This window comes from Acanthaster planci, linkage group LG20 (genome assembly GCF_054643075.1).
Source record: "Acanthaster planci isolate LZ-2023a linkage group LG20, COTS_SCS, whole genome shotgun sequence".
Classification (NCBI taxonomy): domain Eukaryota; kingdom Metazoa; phylum Echinodermata; class Asteroidea; order Valvatida; family Acanthasteridae; genus Acanthaster; species Acanthaster planci.
In genome coordinates, this window is record NC_141796.1 from 10,251,062 (window position 1) to 10,265,737 (window position 14,676).

The 14,676-nt window shown below is 43.9% G+C and overlaps 2 protein-coding genes across 3 annotated transcripts; both read left to right on the forward strand.

Annotated features, from left to right (window-relative positions):
• The first annotated feature begins 87 nt into the window (after nt 1-87).
• On the forward strand, nt 88-7,468 carry LOC110975011 (uncharacterized). Of its 2 annotated transcripts, none has more exons than XM_087130558.1 (9): nt 88-444; nt 1,408-1,981; nt 2,420-2,568; nt 2,797-3,058; nt 3,285-4,374; nt 4,687-4,893; nt 5,110-5,304; nt 5,654-5,705; nt 5,955-7,468. In XM_087130558.1, the coding sequence occupies exons 2-9, from the start codon at nt 1,428-1,430 to the stop codon at nt 6,299-6,301; spliced, it is 2,856 nt and encodes a 951-aa protein (XP_086986684.1). In that variant the 5' UTR covers nt 88-444; nt 1,408-1,427; the 3' UTR covers nt 6,302-7,468. The 2 variants fall into 2 exon arrangements, with proteins under 2 accessions (XP_086986684.1, XP_086986685.1); XM_087130559.1 differs by lacking the exon at nt 88-444 and adding an exon at nt 796-1,217.
• Nucleotides 7,469-7,790: 322 nt separating this feature from the next.
• On the forward strand, nt 7,791-14,636 carry sirt3 (sirtuin 3). Its single transcript, XM_022227138.2, has 9 exons — nt 7,791-8,163; nt 9,138-9,360; nt 10,380-10,538; nt 10,766-10,998; nt 11,282-11,382; nt 11,554-11,604; nt 11,804-11,920; nt 12,157-12,375; nt 12,732-14,636. The coding sequence occupies exons 1-9, from the start codon at nt 7,977-7,979 to the stop codon at nt 13,194-13,196; spliced, it is 1,755 nt and encodes a 584-aa protein (XP_022082830.2). The 5' UTR covers nt 7,791-7,976; the 3' UTR covers nt 13,197-14,636.
• The last annotated feature ends 40 nt before the right edge of the window (nt 14,637-14,676 follow it).

Sequence of the window (14,676 nt, forward strand, 5' to 3'; positions counted from 1 at the left end):
TAATCATGCGATATTAGTTCACAAATTTCTAATTTTTGTTTTCATTGCGAAATCTATCAGACATTTATGCAATTTTGTAAGAAGGACTTTAAGGGAGCCTAAGTTGGAACAGACTGAACACAAGGCCATGCGGGCTATTGCCAGACTGGGCGATGGACCGTGACGGACTTTGACTCGTTCTCGCCGCGGCAAAGGGAAACCCCGGATTGCGCAATTGAGCTACCCTTTGTCTTGGACTTCGACTATCTCGGCCTCTGTCCATTGTCGGAACTTTGTTTGTTGATTTGATACCCTGTTTTTAGGATTTCGATGTCGCTATACATTAGTTCCTGTGTTGCTGAAGGCTTACATGTGCACATCTTTACTTATCCCGTCTGATCGGCCTGTGAAAGATAGTTGGACTCCTGGATTGCCAAACCTTCTAAGCTGTCCTACATCAAACTTGTAAGTACTTTTTTATAAACTTTTCAATACCAATGAAGTAAACGATCGATGAAGTAACATTTCGATACTCCTCTATGCAAGAAAAAACTGCGTATTAGGATCGGCGCGCTCAGCTCAGTGCACCCCCATACCAATCTGATCTGTTAGTGCTGTGGCGTCACAATGTTGACTGTTCGTAGTTCATGGTTTGAAGCTAACGCAGTAATGGTGTTATGCCGTTCTTGAGCGAAAACTATGTTCGGTTTAGATGATTTTTTTATATTACTGGTGATAAAACAATAGAATTATATGCCGAGTGTAAGTTCCCAACTTTTGGTGGAAGCTTAGGGAATTATTTAGATCGGACTTTGTACCTCTGTTTGGTGCACTTTTATGGTGTCTCTTCCTGATGCATTTTGTGTTTGCTATGAAACTGCATGATTGTCCTGGATGTACGACTCTGTCCAGAATGGCGGGAATGTTTCCTAGTTTGGAGCCATTCAATATCGCAGACAAAGAAAGCAGCGCCAAACAGTTGCCAACGATGCTTTCTTTGTCAGACTGAACAGGTGCAAGTCTGTTTACTTTGACTTGATCAAAGGCAGGTATTTTTATCCCAGTTTGATTGTGTGACTATTCTTGCCTGTGATGTCAGGGTTGGCAGAGAGTTCAGATAACGTGCTAAACTCCAAACTCCAGCCTGCGCAGTGGTTTGTGTGAATGGGTCGGTAAAGGCGCATTGAACAGGCAGACATAACAAAACTTAAAATCTGGGACTTGAGGAATTTTACCAGGTATAATGATGTTCGGTATCTATTGTTGACTGTGTTGAGTTGGTTATTAGTCATCAAACGATCTGCTTGTCGCTGTACAAATACATGGACAAGTGCAAGTCTGTTTACAGTGCTTCCCCGCGTATTATTTCAGCGTTTCTACAATTCGTTGATTTGTTTTTTTTTCGTTGATTTTGATCTTTCTCACCAGTTTTCCAGACCCGCATTACGATGTGTCGTGGTCAATCTTTCTGCCATGTCCTCAGCAGGGCGTCGCTTCTGCTGCTCATTTCGCTCTCGGTTTGGCTGATCGGAGGGAGCACTCAGAAACATCAGACTTTAGCCTATGCTGTCGATGCTGCTGGGAGGAGTCTGGTCAGCATAGAGGTTGCCAAAGATGTCAGCTGTCTTTTTCCAGAGCTAGAAAAGGAGTGCGCAGTGAAGCTCAAAATAAAGCGGAGTGGTAGTCGGGGACGCAATCGAAAGGAACGCGTTGATGAAGGAGGCACCAAGGAACGCGTAGAAGTGAACCGGCAGGACGAAGCAAAGCGAGATGAGAAAGCGAATCTGAGCAAGAAACTTCGCCGTCACCTTAGGCGCGATCCCGAACTCTACGAAATCCTCATTAATAATACGTATGGTGTAAACAGCATAGGAGAATCCATTTCCGAGCCCCACTGTGCCCTACATCTCCAGTATGTTGTCGTCGTCCGTGACATAGTTTCTCTCGATTCAAGCCAACGGAGCGAATTGAAGTTTTATGTCAACAAGCGAGACGAATTAAGGTTAGTACGACTGCCGTTTTCACACTAGTTTCGATACTGTCTCAAGGACTAGTTGGCATACAAAAATGCTGACACTGCATAGAGATCAGACGGTAATGAGGGACTGTGAGATGGGGCAACGTACAGCTGCTGATTGTGTTAACCTTTCTATTTATGCACAGATTTTTACACACTGTTTAATCAGTTCTAATTGCTTTCAACAGGTGCTGAGGCTGCATCCGAATCTAGATCTAGGTCCAGGTTTTCGCTCCATTGGAAATATGTGGAGATGCGTTGAAAATAGACCTAGCTGTAGGTCTGGAAGCCCGTTTGGGACATGGCCTGAGACTCCATGATTTTTTTCCCCAGCACCCTTAAGCCATAGCCGCATTTTGAATATTGTTTTAGTCACCTTTTATTTATTACTTCCTTTCCATAAATAATTGGATACACGCACAGATTCTACTCTTGCTATCCCTGCCGTGTTTGTCCCCCGGGAATACCTCTACTGCTTCCCTGTCACGGGAGAAGCAACACGCTGTGCGATGACTTCGGTGTCAAGCGTGAGAACTCCGACAAGGTGGTCGACGCGGACAATTTGGATTGTGGTGAGGACGTGTATTTATGAAATGTCTGCCTCCCTTGCACATAAAATTGACGCTGTTCATTTTATTTCAACTGAGAAAGTATATAGAATGCAAGCGTTAGATGAGAAACTTTCTGTTGCTGTTTAAGTTGGTATAAAGTAGAAGCAGTTATGTCACACTTCTCTCTTATGCGTATCTTAAAGGGAAGTATGTACAGCCGTCTCGTGATAATTGCTTGTTTTTACACAGTACCACTTGTCTCGACTGACCCTGGTAAGACCACGGCAAGCCAGCCTTTGCCCACAACAAGAGTGACGTCCACGAGAACAGGATTTCATTTTCACATTCCGAAGCTTGGAAATCGCGATGATCTACCTGTAATCAATCGTGAAGTAGAACCATCGTCTTCTCCGCATCATAAACCGACGGGGACGCGCATCACCATCATAACAGCTGGAGTTGTCTTTTTGAATGTTCTCTTCCTTTTTATGTTAATTATCACAGCAGTGAGGTGACGTATAGTACTTTCTTTCACATTTATTTCCTGTCTAGGTGTACGAAATATGCTTATGTTCTGTGTCAGCCCCTCCCCCTTCACCCGAAGCGGGTCATAGTACACTTCCTTTTACACATCGATGCAAAGGAGAAAATTAATTTTAAATTTGTATCAGAGGAACTTGCTTAGACGATTTTAAACAAGTTTCCCTTATCATTTGCTATTCTCTTTCCGTTCCAAGATGTCACAAGGGGTTAAAATATAGGATTAAGTACACAAAGACGCATCACTGCTACGGAAGCATCAATAATGAGTCCTCAGCTCATCAACTGGGTCTCACACCATCATCAAGACATCAAGCAACGTCTCCTCTGCCATCAATTAGCAACCAGGTACATGTAAATAAGAGACAAATCATCGCAGGTGTCGACCGAAACACCAGACAAGTAGTCATGGAGAGTTCCTTGTCAGCTTGCAATTCCAGGGAATCCTACTCTGAGGTACCTCTGGTTGAGGTCCATCGATCCAAGGAGAACAACTTGAATGTCTTCCGTGAGCCTAGTTTATACGAGCAAGGCGCCCAAACAGTTTCTGCACCCCCTGCGGAAGACGTTGGCTCACCTGCTCCCATTCAGGTCCTCCGCGGAAAAGATCCTTTCTGGTTGGTCATGATTGGTCGGTTTGGTCCAGAAGGGGGCATCCTGTCCTGTGAAGACTCAGATGTCATCCTAGAGATCCCCCAAGGTGCTATTCCAGCCGAACACCAAGAGCAGCTCATCATTGCGAGGATCTCGCTGTGTCCGCACTCCATTGGGCCCAAGATTAGAGACCCCAACGCCTTGTGGCTCACCCCTCTGGTAGAAATGGAATCTCCCGGTCTTGAGAAGTTCACGAGAGATGTCAAAATACGGCTTCCGCACCGTGCACGATTGCAGCCAGGTTGGACCTTTATTGTACATTTCACAGATCCCACCGCTGACACCAATGACGTCTCGCTCTCTGATCCAACTCCAACCACCTCTTCTCAAGACCCTGAAGCTACCGCGTTTCTTCGTGGTGAGGACGCGAACGCCAAGTCAAAGTGGGGTTGGGTAGAGAAGAGGTGGCACTCAGGAAAAGCAGACAGGCACTCCAGAGATTCAAGTCGGGTAAATTTTAAAGTGGATGAGAAGTACATTAACATCTCAACTTCTCATTTCTCGGAGTATGTCTGCACAGGGTGCAATGAGAAGCATCCTCTGAACCTAGAAGTTGTTGTCTACTGGAAACACTTCAAGGTCGAAGGTCACCAACAAATGGACCTTAATGTTTACATCATTGACACCATAAAGGTATGTAAAAGGGCACTGCGAATACGAATACAGTTTACTCAACTTGAACGGGTTTCATTACAGACTGCATAATTATGCAGTATCTGTGTTGTTTAATGAATTTCTCGTTTTGTTAGTTGAAATATCAAACAAAACGTCGCGGTTTGCGAGGTTTCTCAAGGTTAGGCCTACACAAAAAACAAATACACCTTTTTGAATTAAAAGCTGCTTTTCAATTTTCCTTTTGAAGTTCCACAAGACTCTGATTTTCCATCTTTTTTAGTTTCAGGCCTACCTTGTAAAATGAACTTTCTGTTGTACCGATCTCAATAGGACACACGCAAAGCTAACGTGGAGAAGAACGAAAGGGCGAGCAAATGCGTGGGTGCCCAAAGTGGAATGACGGGATATTTCCCTCTTAAACTGGAATACAAATCTGGTGAACCTTCATGGCTCGCCATCCAGGTTGACAAGGAAAGCATGGGTGCCGACTGGAAATGGAGGCTACAAACCTTCCAAGGACTCCACCCTGCACAGCGAGTAAGACGGATTTTTGATAAAGCTTAATTATCGACTGGCTGTTTTTTTACTGAAAATAAGATGCGAACATGCGTTTGCAATTACCAACAATCAAAACCAAAAGAAAGTCAGAAATCCTGAATTTTTGTATAGAAAATGTGTTCCTGTTAAGAATAGGGAAAAGCAGAGCGAAATTTAATCAATTGTGTCTGATTACCGGTCTTTTCATACACCCAGGTGATGTCCGTTGAATCAGTCACCCGATGCTGCTGTTCTCCCCTCTTGTCGGCCCGGGAGATGTTCTCCTTCCATCCGAAGAATCTCGACAATGGCGAGTTTCTTACTTTCTTCCAAGCGATGGTCCGAATCAAGAACACCATGCCCGAGGCTGATCTTGTGACGCCAATCCTCGTCACCGCACCTCTTTCAAAGGTAATGGCAGTGCTGCTGTCATATTACTGGATGTGGCTATCAGTTTAGTACACGCAGCTATGGGAATGTCTTCAGCCGCTTACACAATGGCTTTGATAGTTGCACGTGTTATTCTCAGTCGTATAGCAAAAACGTTCCCAGGCAACCTGTTGTTGCTGTTTTGAGTCAAACAGGTTTGCACATTACAGAAAGTCGGTGAGGCCTTGCGCATGAAGGATGTTAATTACTGTTCCAGAGAGAGAGGAAAGTTAGAGGATGGTTGCATAAAATGCATAAATCTTTACATATTTGAATTTCTTGTTTGTTTGTTTGTTTGTTTGTTTGTTGGGTTGTTTGTTTGTTTTCACAGAGACCCACGCAAATTTCCAAGAACAACAACAATATGCCAGTGAGCATAGAAGGTAGGCCTATATGTGAAGTGGCAGTTTACGCCGTCCTATTTGCTCGGTCAAACGAAGCATGATTTAAGTCTACTTTTATTCTGTCTTCTTTTAAAACCTATTCTGACTTTTTTAAAAAATTGAGGGATAAGTTAATGGTTAATTTCTTTAAAAGATCAGACACACATCGATGGATTTTGTTCTACTTATGACTTTTGCTCGAGTGTTGATAATAATTATGTTTGGTGCATGCTGTTTTCCCTCCAAAAGATATAATCACAGATGACCACGTGGAGTTCATCTCCGGGCTACTGCCCTATGACAAATGGCGACCGCTATACCGTAAGCTGATGGGAAAAGGCGCCAAAAACGGCATCGACCACATCGTTGAGAGTAACCCTCACGACCCCCGTGAGCAGATCCACTGCGCCCTCTCGGGTTGGAAGATGAGCCGAGGTCGCGAAGCGACGGTAGAGACACTCCTTGCAGCACTGGGAAGTTTAGGCCTCCAAGACGTTGCTGATGATCTGCAGTTGTTTGGGGCAGAGGAGGTTACCTCGAACGAGCTTCCAGCAACCTCCAATGCTGGCCCAGTGTACATGGAATCTCATCTTTGAGCATCCTCTAAACAGCTAGGTTTTCTTCTTGACGTTTGAGTGTTACTATAAGCAGTCTAATTTCCACATACTCCAGTAATTCGGAGCTAGCCTCTTCCTTAATGCTGCCCTAAATGCCGTTTTGATGGTTGACGTGTTCAAAGTCCCTCCCATGCGAGCAGGTTCAGAAGGTGCAACAGTAACATGGGACTATATACAGAAACTTGTAACCCCTGGAAATAACTTTTAACCAACCGTCTTTAACGACTGCATGACGGTAAGCGTTTGTAACTCCCGATTGTATAGGCTCTAACGTCAGGGTTTTGAATGTGCTAGCTGGTTGCATATGTTTTGACCTTGGGCAGGCCGTGTTAACCTTATCAGCCTCGATGTGCACCAAGGAATTTAGCATCAGTAATGGACTCTGAAATTGCAGGATTGGGTTACACTCCTAAGTGTAAGATTGCTAGAGGAAGGTTTTGTGACTCTCATGATCACTCTGCACAAAGATATCAAATCAGCACCTTTGAATGGCAAATAATTTTCAAAAATCTGCCCGCCTAACAAAAATAATGCTCTGTTTTATTTCTCAGGCGCATATACTTAATTATTCGTGAGTTTGATACCTTTACTATGGAACAAGTTTTAAATCAAAGCGACATCGCTTGGTGTCATTTTCATTAATGCAGCTGTATTATGATATCTGCGCTTGCGGCAGTTTTATTTTTGCTGTTATACATTCGAAGAAGAGTATTTTTTAAAACCTATAAACTTATTTTACTCAGAGGAAAAGTAGCACTAATTCTAGATTTACTGATTAATAAGTTTTTGTTTTTTGCTTATTGAATGGAATAGGCCTATATAGGCCTAGAGAGTTTATTATACCGCCGTCCATGCTAATAATTATTGTGTGATCACGAAGCAAGTGAAGAAGTCCTTGTTTGTTATTTTGACGGGACTTTTTCTGTTGTTTTTTTGATGATTGATTTGCCGTCGGTGCATATAACCTTTGTTATGGGTATCATTACAAAATACCGCGTGACTGATTGGCAAAATAATCTGTCTGTAAGTGTAATGCGCTAGATAATGCTAATCGTCATCGAAAAATAGCTCACGTTACATGGTATAAACTTTTTTTGCTGTGGAATTCGTAGGAAATTAAAGTTACATTCGCTTAAAATGCCGAAATGATTGTGTTCTTTTATTATTATTAGTTGTTCATCAGACGTTCATTCTCTAAGTAAACACTTCTGAATAGAGGCTTTTATGTTACTTAGTACCTTGCTGCATTGCGTCTGCAGATGAGAACAAAACTTCCAGAACTGTAAAATTTCGACGAAATATCAACAAATGAAACTCCATGTATTTTCAGATGAGCAAAAAATTTTGGTTAAAACATGTAGTTTCCAGGAATTCTCTCCCACCCCTGAGATTCCTTCGATAATGTTCCCTCTCTTTTCGTCTCCTCCCTCCGGGTTTTCGTCCGAATGAGAGCAATTTGTGTGCATTATTTTTTCTTGTAACGGCTTGCATAGCGCCACCAATCGGTAGTAATTTGCCATTTCAGAAATAATGTCTCTGTGCCTTGTGGACGGGAACTCTGTGACCGAGATTTTATCGCCTTGAAGCTGTGTTTTAAGTAAATCAAAACTTTCAAGAGGATGTCTTTCCGTAAGACGTCTCGTCAGAAAGAACAATGTGGCCTTCGTTAGGACGAAATGTTCTGTTGGAGATGCAATTTTTGGCGGTAAATATGGCGAGTTCGTTGACCAACGTCACCAAGCAAAACGCTGGCAGTGCGACCGCAGCGTCGATTCGAGGCAACCCCGGTACTGCAAAATCCACCATGGCTACAAAGAAGCGAAACAACAAGCTTTCAAAGGGTGAGACTTCTGTCTTTTAGAGTATAGAAGTGTACTATTTGGAATCAGTTATTTTATTTTATCACTTTTGCCATGTCCCGATGTCTGCTGGTGAAATCAAAATTGCATTAATTTTTTAATTACGGACATAACTGATGAAGGCGCCAGTCCTGATATTACATGACAGCAATTGCCTGTGTGCTCAGCCATTGCCGTGATGCCTTTCAAAAATGCCCATTTTCACGACGACTGTCTGTAGCTTTCCAGAGTGCTGCCGTCGTCGTACCCTCGAGTTCCTACAAGGCAGGCAACGCCATATTTTTAGAAGGCTTATTTTTGTTCTGTGATGTCAAAACCTGTGTACACTTATGATTGTACATCCACACAGTACATGTAGGCCTATAGTATTATGTACGTTGCACAGCAACACACGTAGGCCTGAGTGATTTGCTAGAGGGAGTGTGCAGCACACCTTGGTTGCCAACTTTCACTGGTGTCTGCATGAAATCGAAGTGTCATTTTCAATATATTATGCATTTGCATGCACGACCAGCTAACTCGCACAAATGGCGTGGCTTGGACTAAACTATCGCGCGTGATGAGCTTAGGTTCGAGTCTGTACCTAGACCACTGTACTTTTGCCAGCCCACTAAATGTCCTGACCGATTAAAAGTCTTATTCTCCAACTTCAAAGTTCAAGAGTTCAAAATGCAGCAAACTGGATATGTTTGCATCTTTAGTTTTAGCAATGTCCCTTTTACAAACTTGCCTTAAAGCCCCATGCAATAATTGTTCTGTTTCCTTAAAGCCCTTTGATAATTCTGAAAATTGCCTTGGTGCCCTGCTTTTTTATACAAAGTCAAGGCAAAACTTGCCGTGCCCCTTTAATACGCTGTAGTGTCAGGGCTGAGGCGCTGTTCTTAGATAAAAGTCAGTTCATCAGTGACTAACAAAATTAATGGATTTCTACATGTGTTTATTTACTGTCACATCAGGGAGAGTGCAAGCGGCATTTGATGTTCGTCCGAAATCAACAACAGCAAGCCTTCCTGACAGAACCTCTTCCCCAACTCGAAAGTTGACCACTTCCAGCAGCGCAGGCAACGTCAACACGAAGCGTAACGTCCGCCAGCACCGACTGAGAAACAGCCAGTCGGATGCAGGGATCTCAAAGTCCTTCCAGAAGTTGACAATTCAAGACAGGAAATCAGCATCGAGGTGTGTATTCAACCACTGAAGCCTGTGGCATGGATCGAGCTGCCATGTGTGCAATGTTTACTTTAAATAGCCCAGAACAGTTTGGCTTCGCTAGTATGGTTACCAGCCCAAAATGTCATGTGATGTATACAGCTCATCTTGCTCATGACAGGTTCCCTGAATGTTTGCTTAACCACTTCCTGCCGGGGATTCCGGTTCCGGACACTATGCTTTAAATGCTTGGCCGGGGTCTCCGAACTCGGACAAAGGAAACTGGGCCTTGTAACAAAAGACCGTACTCGGAACAAAAGACCAGGCTGCTGGGCATTACTGAAATTTTTCATCTCAAAAGTGGAGATAATCCAGCCTAGTTTTGAAACAGTATACCATGGTTTGGGGCATTTAGAGTGAGCGGATTACCACCAGGGACAAAAGCAGCGATGAGCCACACAGCACGGCTGCATGCTATTCTGGCCCCTCTTGAAAACAGGTCAACAGCACACTGTGCCAGGTTTGTGAACAAAAGAAAGTTATATAATACCGCACAATCTGGGCTCTTTTTACAAGGCTGCAGGCCTGGCTGAAATACTCGGGCGTCAATAGATTTTGTCTGTCAGGCTAGAGTGGATACCAGGCAGTCCTTCAGGTGTTTGTAAGTGTGCAGTAAATGAAGATAGGAATTTTTAAAGAATTTTTACAACAGAAAAAAAAAATAATTATCCCAGCCTAGCATCATCAACATTGATAACTGCCACTGGCAGCATGTGGTTAAAAGACATTTTGCCTGGTCATATTTTCTTTTGAGCTGGTCTTTGTCCAAGGCGCCAGTGATCGATAATGGATCGATTGTTGTGATAGGCCATACTAGTGCTTGACAAATGCAACAATCCCTGTCAGTCTCTTACGCATTGGGCCAAGACTGGGAGTTACCGTTCCTTGCTTTGGTAATGACCACATGATAGCGCCACTGGTATACATGTATTTGAGACTTTCCGTGTCGATTCATACTCTATAATTTGCTGGGTTTTTGTTCTAATTAGTGCCCAGTCATCTCGTCGCAGTAGCTCAGCGGCAAGTAGCAGTCACGTCTGTAAGAGCTTGGAGGACGTGGCTCGCTGGATCCTGACCAAGAAAAGCCACAACATTGTCGTCATGGCCGGGGCTGGCATCAGCACTCCGAGTGGAATCCCAGATTTCAGGTCAGCATCAATACTGTTAAGTTGAGAGACTACTCTCGATAAACCTCTCAAACAAGGGGGGAGGGGTTTTAAAAGTAATTAAAATGCTTTTGTATAGGTTGTTCATTTCACTCTTTCGAAAGTGCAATTGTGAGGCACCCCGGGGCACCCACTACTCTCCCCTCCCCTGTCGTTGTGTCTGTTATTCCTGAGTTGTTTGAAATCTGTAATGATCTTACTCTCAATAGATCCCCGGGATCTGGTCTCTATGACAACCTGCAGCAGTACAAAATCCCTTATCCCGAGGCCATATTTGACATCGACTTCTTCCACCGTGACCCCCGACCTTTCTTCACCTTGGCCAAGGAGCTTTACCCGGGGAACTACCGGCCAAATTACGTCCACTATTTTGTCAGGATGCTGCACGAGAAGGGAATCCTCTTACGGATGTACACACAGAATATCGACGGCCTGGAGAGAAGTAAGTTTGGGCAATGTCTAACTGTCGGATTGTTGCTGCTAGATGCAGAAACGACACTGTATGTCAAATTTCTATCTGCCCAGAGCAGGACCCCATCATTGGTTGAAAAGGACCATGTTGTTGGGGATCATTTCGCGATCGCAACGCATAGTCATTTGTGAACCAGCGAAGTGGAGTTCCCACCAAGGAGCCTCTGTTAGTAGGAATATTGCGCCCTCTCTTGGTCTGGCTTGGGTCTTGTACTTTTTCTTAATCCCAAGAGAATATGTGTCTCCATTTACAGTGGCAGGGATTCCAGCTGCCAAGCTTGTGGAGGCTCATGGGACATTTGCGACATCAACGTGTACGCGATGCGGAGAGAAATATGACGGGGACGACACAAAAGTAAGTGTGCATTTTCAATTTGAATGATGGTTAGAAAGATTTTTTTTCTGCTATAATTTGGAGAATTTCTGTAGGAGCTCAGACTTGAGAAGACCTTGAGATCAACATTTCTGCGTTGTACCTCTGCAGCAATACTCTTTATTCAAAACTTTTTTCTCTCATTTCCAACAGGCAGAGATCATGAATGATGTGACACCAATTTGCAAACAACGATCTTGTAGGGTAAGAGTGAGTCTTCCAGTTTTGCCAACTGTCTCTCCACTTTCGATCTTGACTGTTCGCTGAGAATTAATTGTTCCTGTGTTTACACACCTCTAATAATAACTAGACGGTTAAATTCACCAAACATTGCTGAGTGCATTTGAGTGTTTATTGAGTAATTTTTGAGCCAGACCTCTGTTGAATTTTCCAATTTTTGAAGGGTAAAGTCAAGCCGGACATTGTCTTCTTTGGTGAGGACCTGCCGAAGAGGTTCTTTTACTATCTGAAGGACTTTGCCCAGTGTGACCTCGTCATAGTCATGGGTACTTCGTTAGAGGTAAAAAAAAGTGCTAGGGTGTTCTGTTATGGTAGCCATTTCTGGTATAGTCAAGTAGCCACTAATCTGTAGAACCTCTTAAGTTGAGGACGCTGAAATAATCCGCTCTGTGCAGGAACACAGATGGTGTGTGTTTACATAGGAATGATGTTTTTTTGTGGGGACTTCCTGCATGTTCGTACAGGTAAAGCAGAGTTTAGACTTGGTAGTCATATTTTTCATCGGATCCTTTCAAGGTCCAGCCCTTTGCGGGTATCGTCAACTCGGCCAGGGGGTACGTTCCCAGGTTGCTGATCAACCGGGAGGCGGTGGGCCCCTTTGCCCGGCCGCGTTCAGGCCGCTTCAATGACGTCGCGGTGACAGGAGACCTGGTGGAGTGCGTCCAGCGGTTTGCCAGGGTTTTAGGATGGAAGAAGGCCCTGGAGGATTTGATCAAGGAGCAGGAAGCTGTCTTGGTGAGGAGCTCTTCATTTAGATTTCGGGTGCACTCATGATGGAGTGGAGCACCTTGGCGTGGCCAGTTGGGTCCAAGGATGGGTCTTTTATTTGCCGAGGGTAAAACATGGGTGCGCTGAAGTTTTTTTTGGGTGGGATGGCAAAAATGCCCTAATGAGAAATGCTCCAAGAGTCACTCTTTGGCTTTTTTTGGGGGGGGGGGTTGTAAGCCAACCGTTATCAGACTTTTCATACAGTGGACGAGGCTAATGGTGTCATTGAATTTACTTTCATAATGAATAAGAGATCAATTTTATCACGTGAAGTATATCGTATCGAAATGATAGTAGCTTCATTAACTTTGTTTGTTTTAAAGGACGAACAGTTTGGACCAAGGAAATCCCCAGAATCCACATTTGAAAATGAAGAAGACAGGAAAGCGGGATCAGAGGGAACAGATGATGCAGCCAATAGTCAGCCTGCTAAGTTAACACCAGGGGGGTTGACCAATCAGAATCCCAGAGGTGGTTTCCGTGGTTACAGAGCCAACAGCTGCCAGTCAGTGGACGCCCTGAAGGGGGGTGCTGCAAAGTCTCCTTTAAGAAACTTTTACACCGTTTCAGAAACCACGGCGCCTCTGAATTCCCTCTCCAAGTCGCACCCCTCTCACAAAGTGGAAGGGTCCACCAACAAGAGATTTGCATTACCCAGACTCAGCTCTAGACAGCCAAGGCGGCAGGATAACTCAAACTGGAGGGGTAAGTCATCCTGGCGTAGTGATTCCTCGGATAGCAGTGATTCGTCTGAAAGTAGTTCCGAAACGGACTCCAGTGATAGTTAGCCGTTTGTCCTCTCAAAGGACTGATAGATTAAGTACCTGCAAGATGTCACGTGTTGCTGTTGATGTTTAACCCCTTGACGATGGGAATTTGTTTCCGAAAGCCGACTCGCTTGGCCACGAAGGCCACCTGCCAAACCGCAAATTCTCGGTTTGTGGCCCTGCGTGCTCTGCACGCTTTGAATTACACGGTGAAAAGGCTGATTGTTCAGTGGCATGCGGCTGTACTCACCCTTCCACATTCACGTTGCCTCTTTTCAAAGTGGGGACTATTGTGGAGCTGGTGATTATGATGCAAATTCGGTTTTTTCATTTCTAGGCTACACACACAGACCAATTACCATATACACAAGAGCCAGGGTCTGCCTTCTTTCACCATGTTCGCTCGAGCGTGGGCTGGGAATAATAGCTGAAAAGCGGGCTGAAGATCTCAATTTTTACGGCGTGTCTATCTAGCCGCCTCCCGGCGCGAAATGGTTAATGCAATGCTAAAAGTCGGGAAAGTCAGTGTGTTGTAAATGCCATTGTTTGCAAAGAACTGAGGGTGCGTTTGCCAGGGTCACTAACGTTATTCACAAGCTCAAAACGAGTTTTGCCAATTTTTGTTGGTACCAATGTTTTTTTGTCGTTGACTAGTGTGCGTGTTAAACCCACCGCACAGGAAGACAGTAAGAGCCACCGTGAAAATTGAGATCCTCGGCCCGCTTTTCAGCTATTATTCTTGGCCCACGCTCAAGCAATTACGGTGAAAGAAGGCAGACCCTGGCTCTTGTATATATGGTGATTGGCCTTTGTGTGTGAAATGAAAACGCCGAATTTGGCCGAATTTGCATCATAATCACCAGCTTCACAATAGTCCCCACTTTGAAAAGAGGCAAGGGGAATGTGGAAGCGTGAATAGAGCCGCATGCCACCGAACAATGAGCCTTTTCACTGTGTAATTCAAAGCGGGCAGTTTGGCAGGTGGCCTTCGTGGCCAAGTAAGGCTGGAATTCTTGGAGTCGGCTTTCAGAAACAAATTCCTGTCGTCAAGGGGTTAATACCATCAAATTTGTAAATGTTCAGGGTTAAACACATTTTCAGTGACGTATGTCTGATGCTTATTATGTCCTTGTATTAACCTGACCCCCCCTCTAGAAAATGGTCACCTTACTATTTTCAGGCATTAAGTAGACCCTGATGTGGTTGGAATGTTTTATAAAAATCAGATTTTGAAAGGCTTTCATAGAGCAATATTTTGTGTCATGAATTAAATATTTATTGCCGATAATCTGTAAATATATTTGTCTGAATGTAAATATTTATGATTGGGTATGACTATAAAAGATTGGCTTTATAATTTCACTTTTTATATATACAGCACGATTATTTCAATTTCATAGGTAATGGATGGTTTTCAATAAAATTGCAATTGTTGAGGTAATAGTTTTGCAAATAAAACAATTGTCAGTTTCATCGATTTATGTAAGGGAATTTTTTCATA

Coding starts and splice junctions, on each gene's coding strand:
- LOC110975011 (XM_087130558.1), top strand. CDS start 1,428: ATGTGTCGTGGTCAATCTTTCTGCCATGTCCTCAGCAGGGCGTCGCTT. Junction 4,894..5,109: donor GACTCCACCCTGCACAGCGA/GTAAGACGGATT, acceptor TCATACACCCAG/GTGATGTCCGTTGAATCAGT. Junction 5,706..5,954: donor TATGCCAGTGAGCATAGAAG/GTAGGCCTATAT, acceptor TCCCTCCAAAAG/ATATAATCACAGATGACCAC.
- sirt3 (XM_022227138.2), top strand. CDS start 7,977: ATGTGGCCTTCGTTAGGACGAAATGTTCTGTTGGAGATGCAATTTTTG. Junction 8,164..9,137: donor AAACAACAAGCTTTCAAAGG/GTGAGACTTCTG, acceptor CTGTCACATCAG/GGAGAGTGCAAGCGGCATTT. Junction 9,361..10,379: donor GACAGGAAATCAGCATCGAG/GTGTGTATTCAA, acceptor TGTTCTAATTAG/TGCCCAGTCATCTCGTCGCA.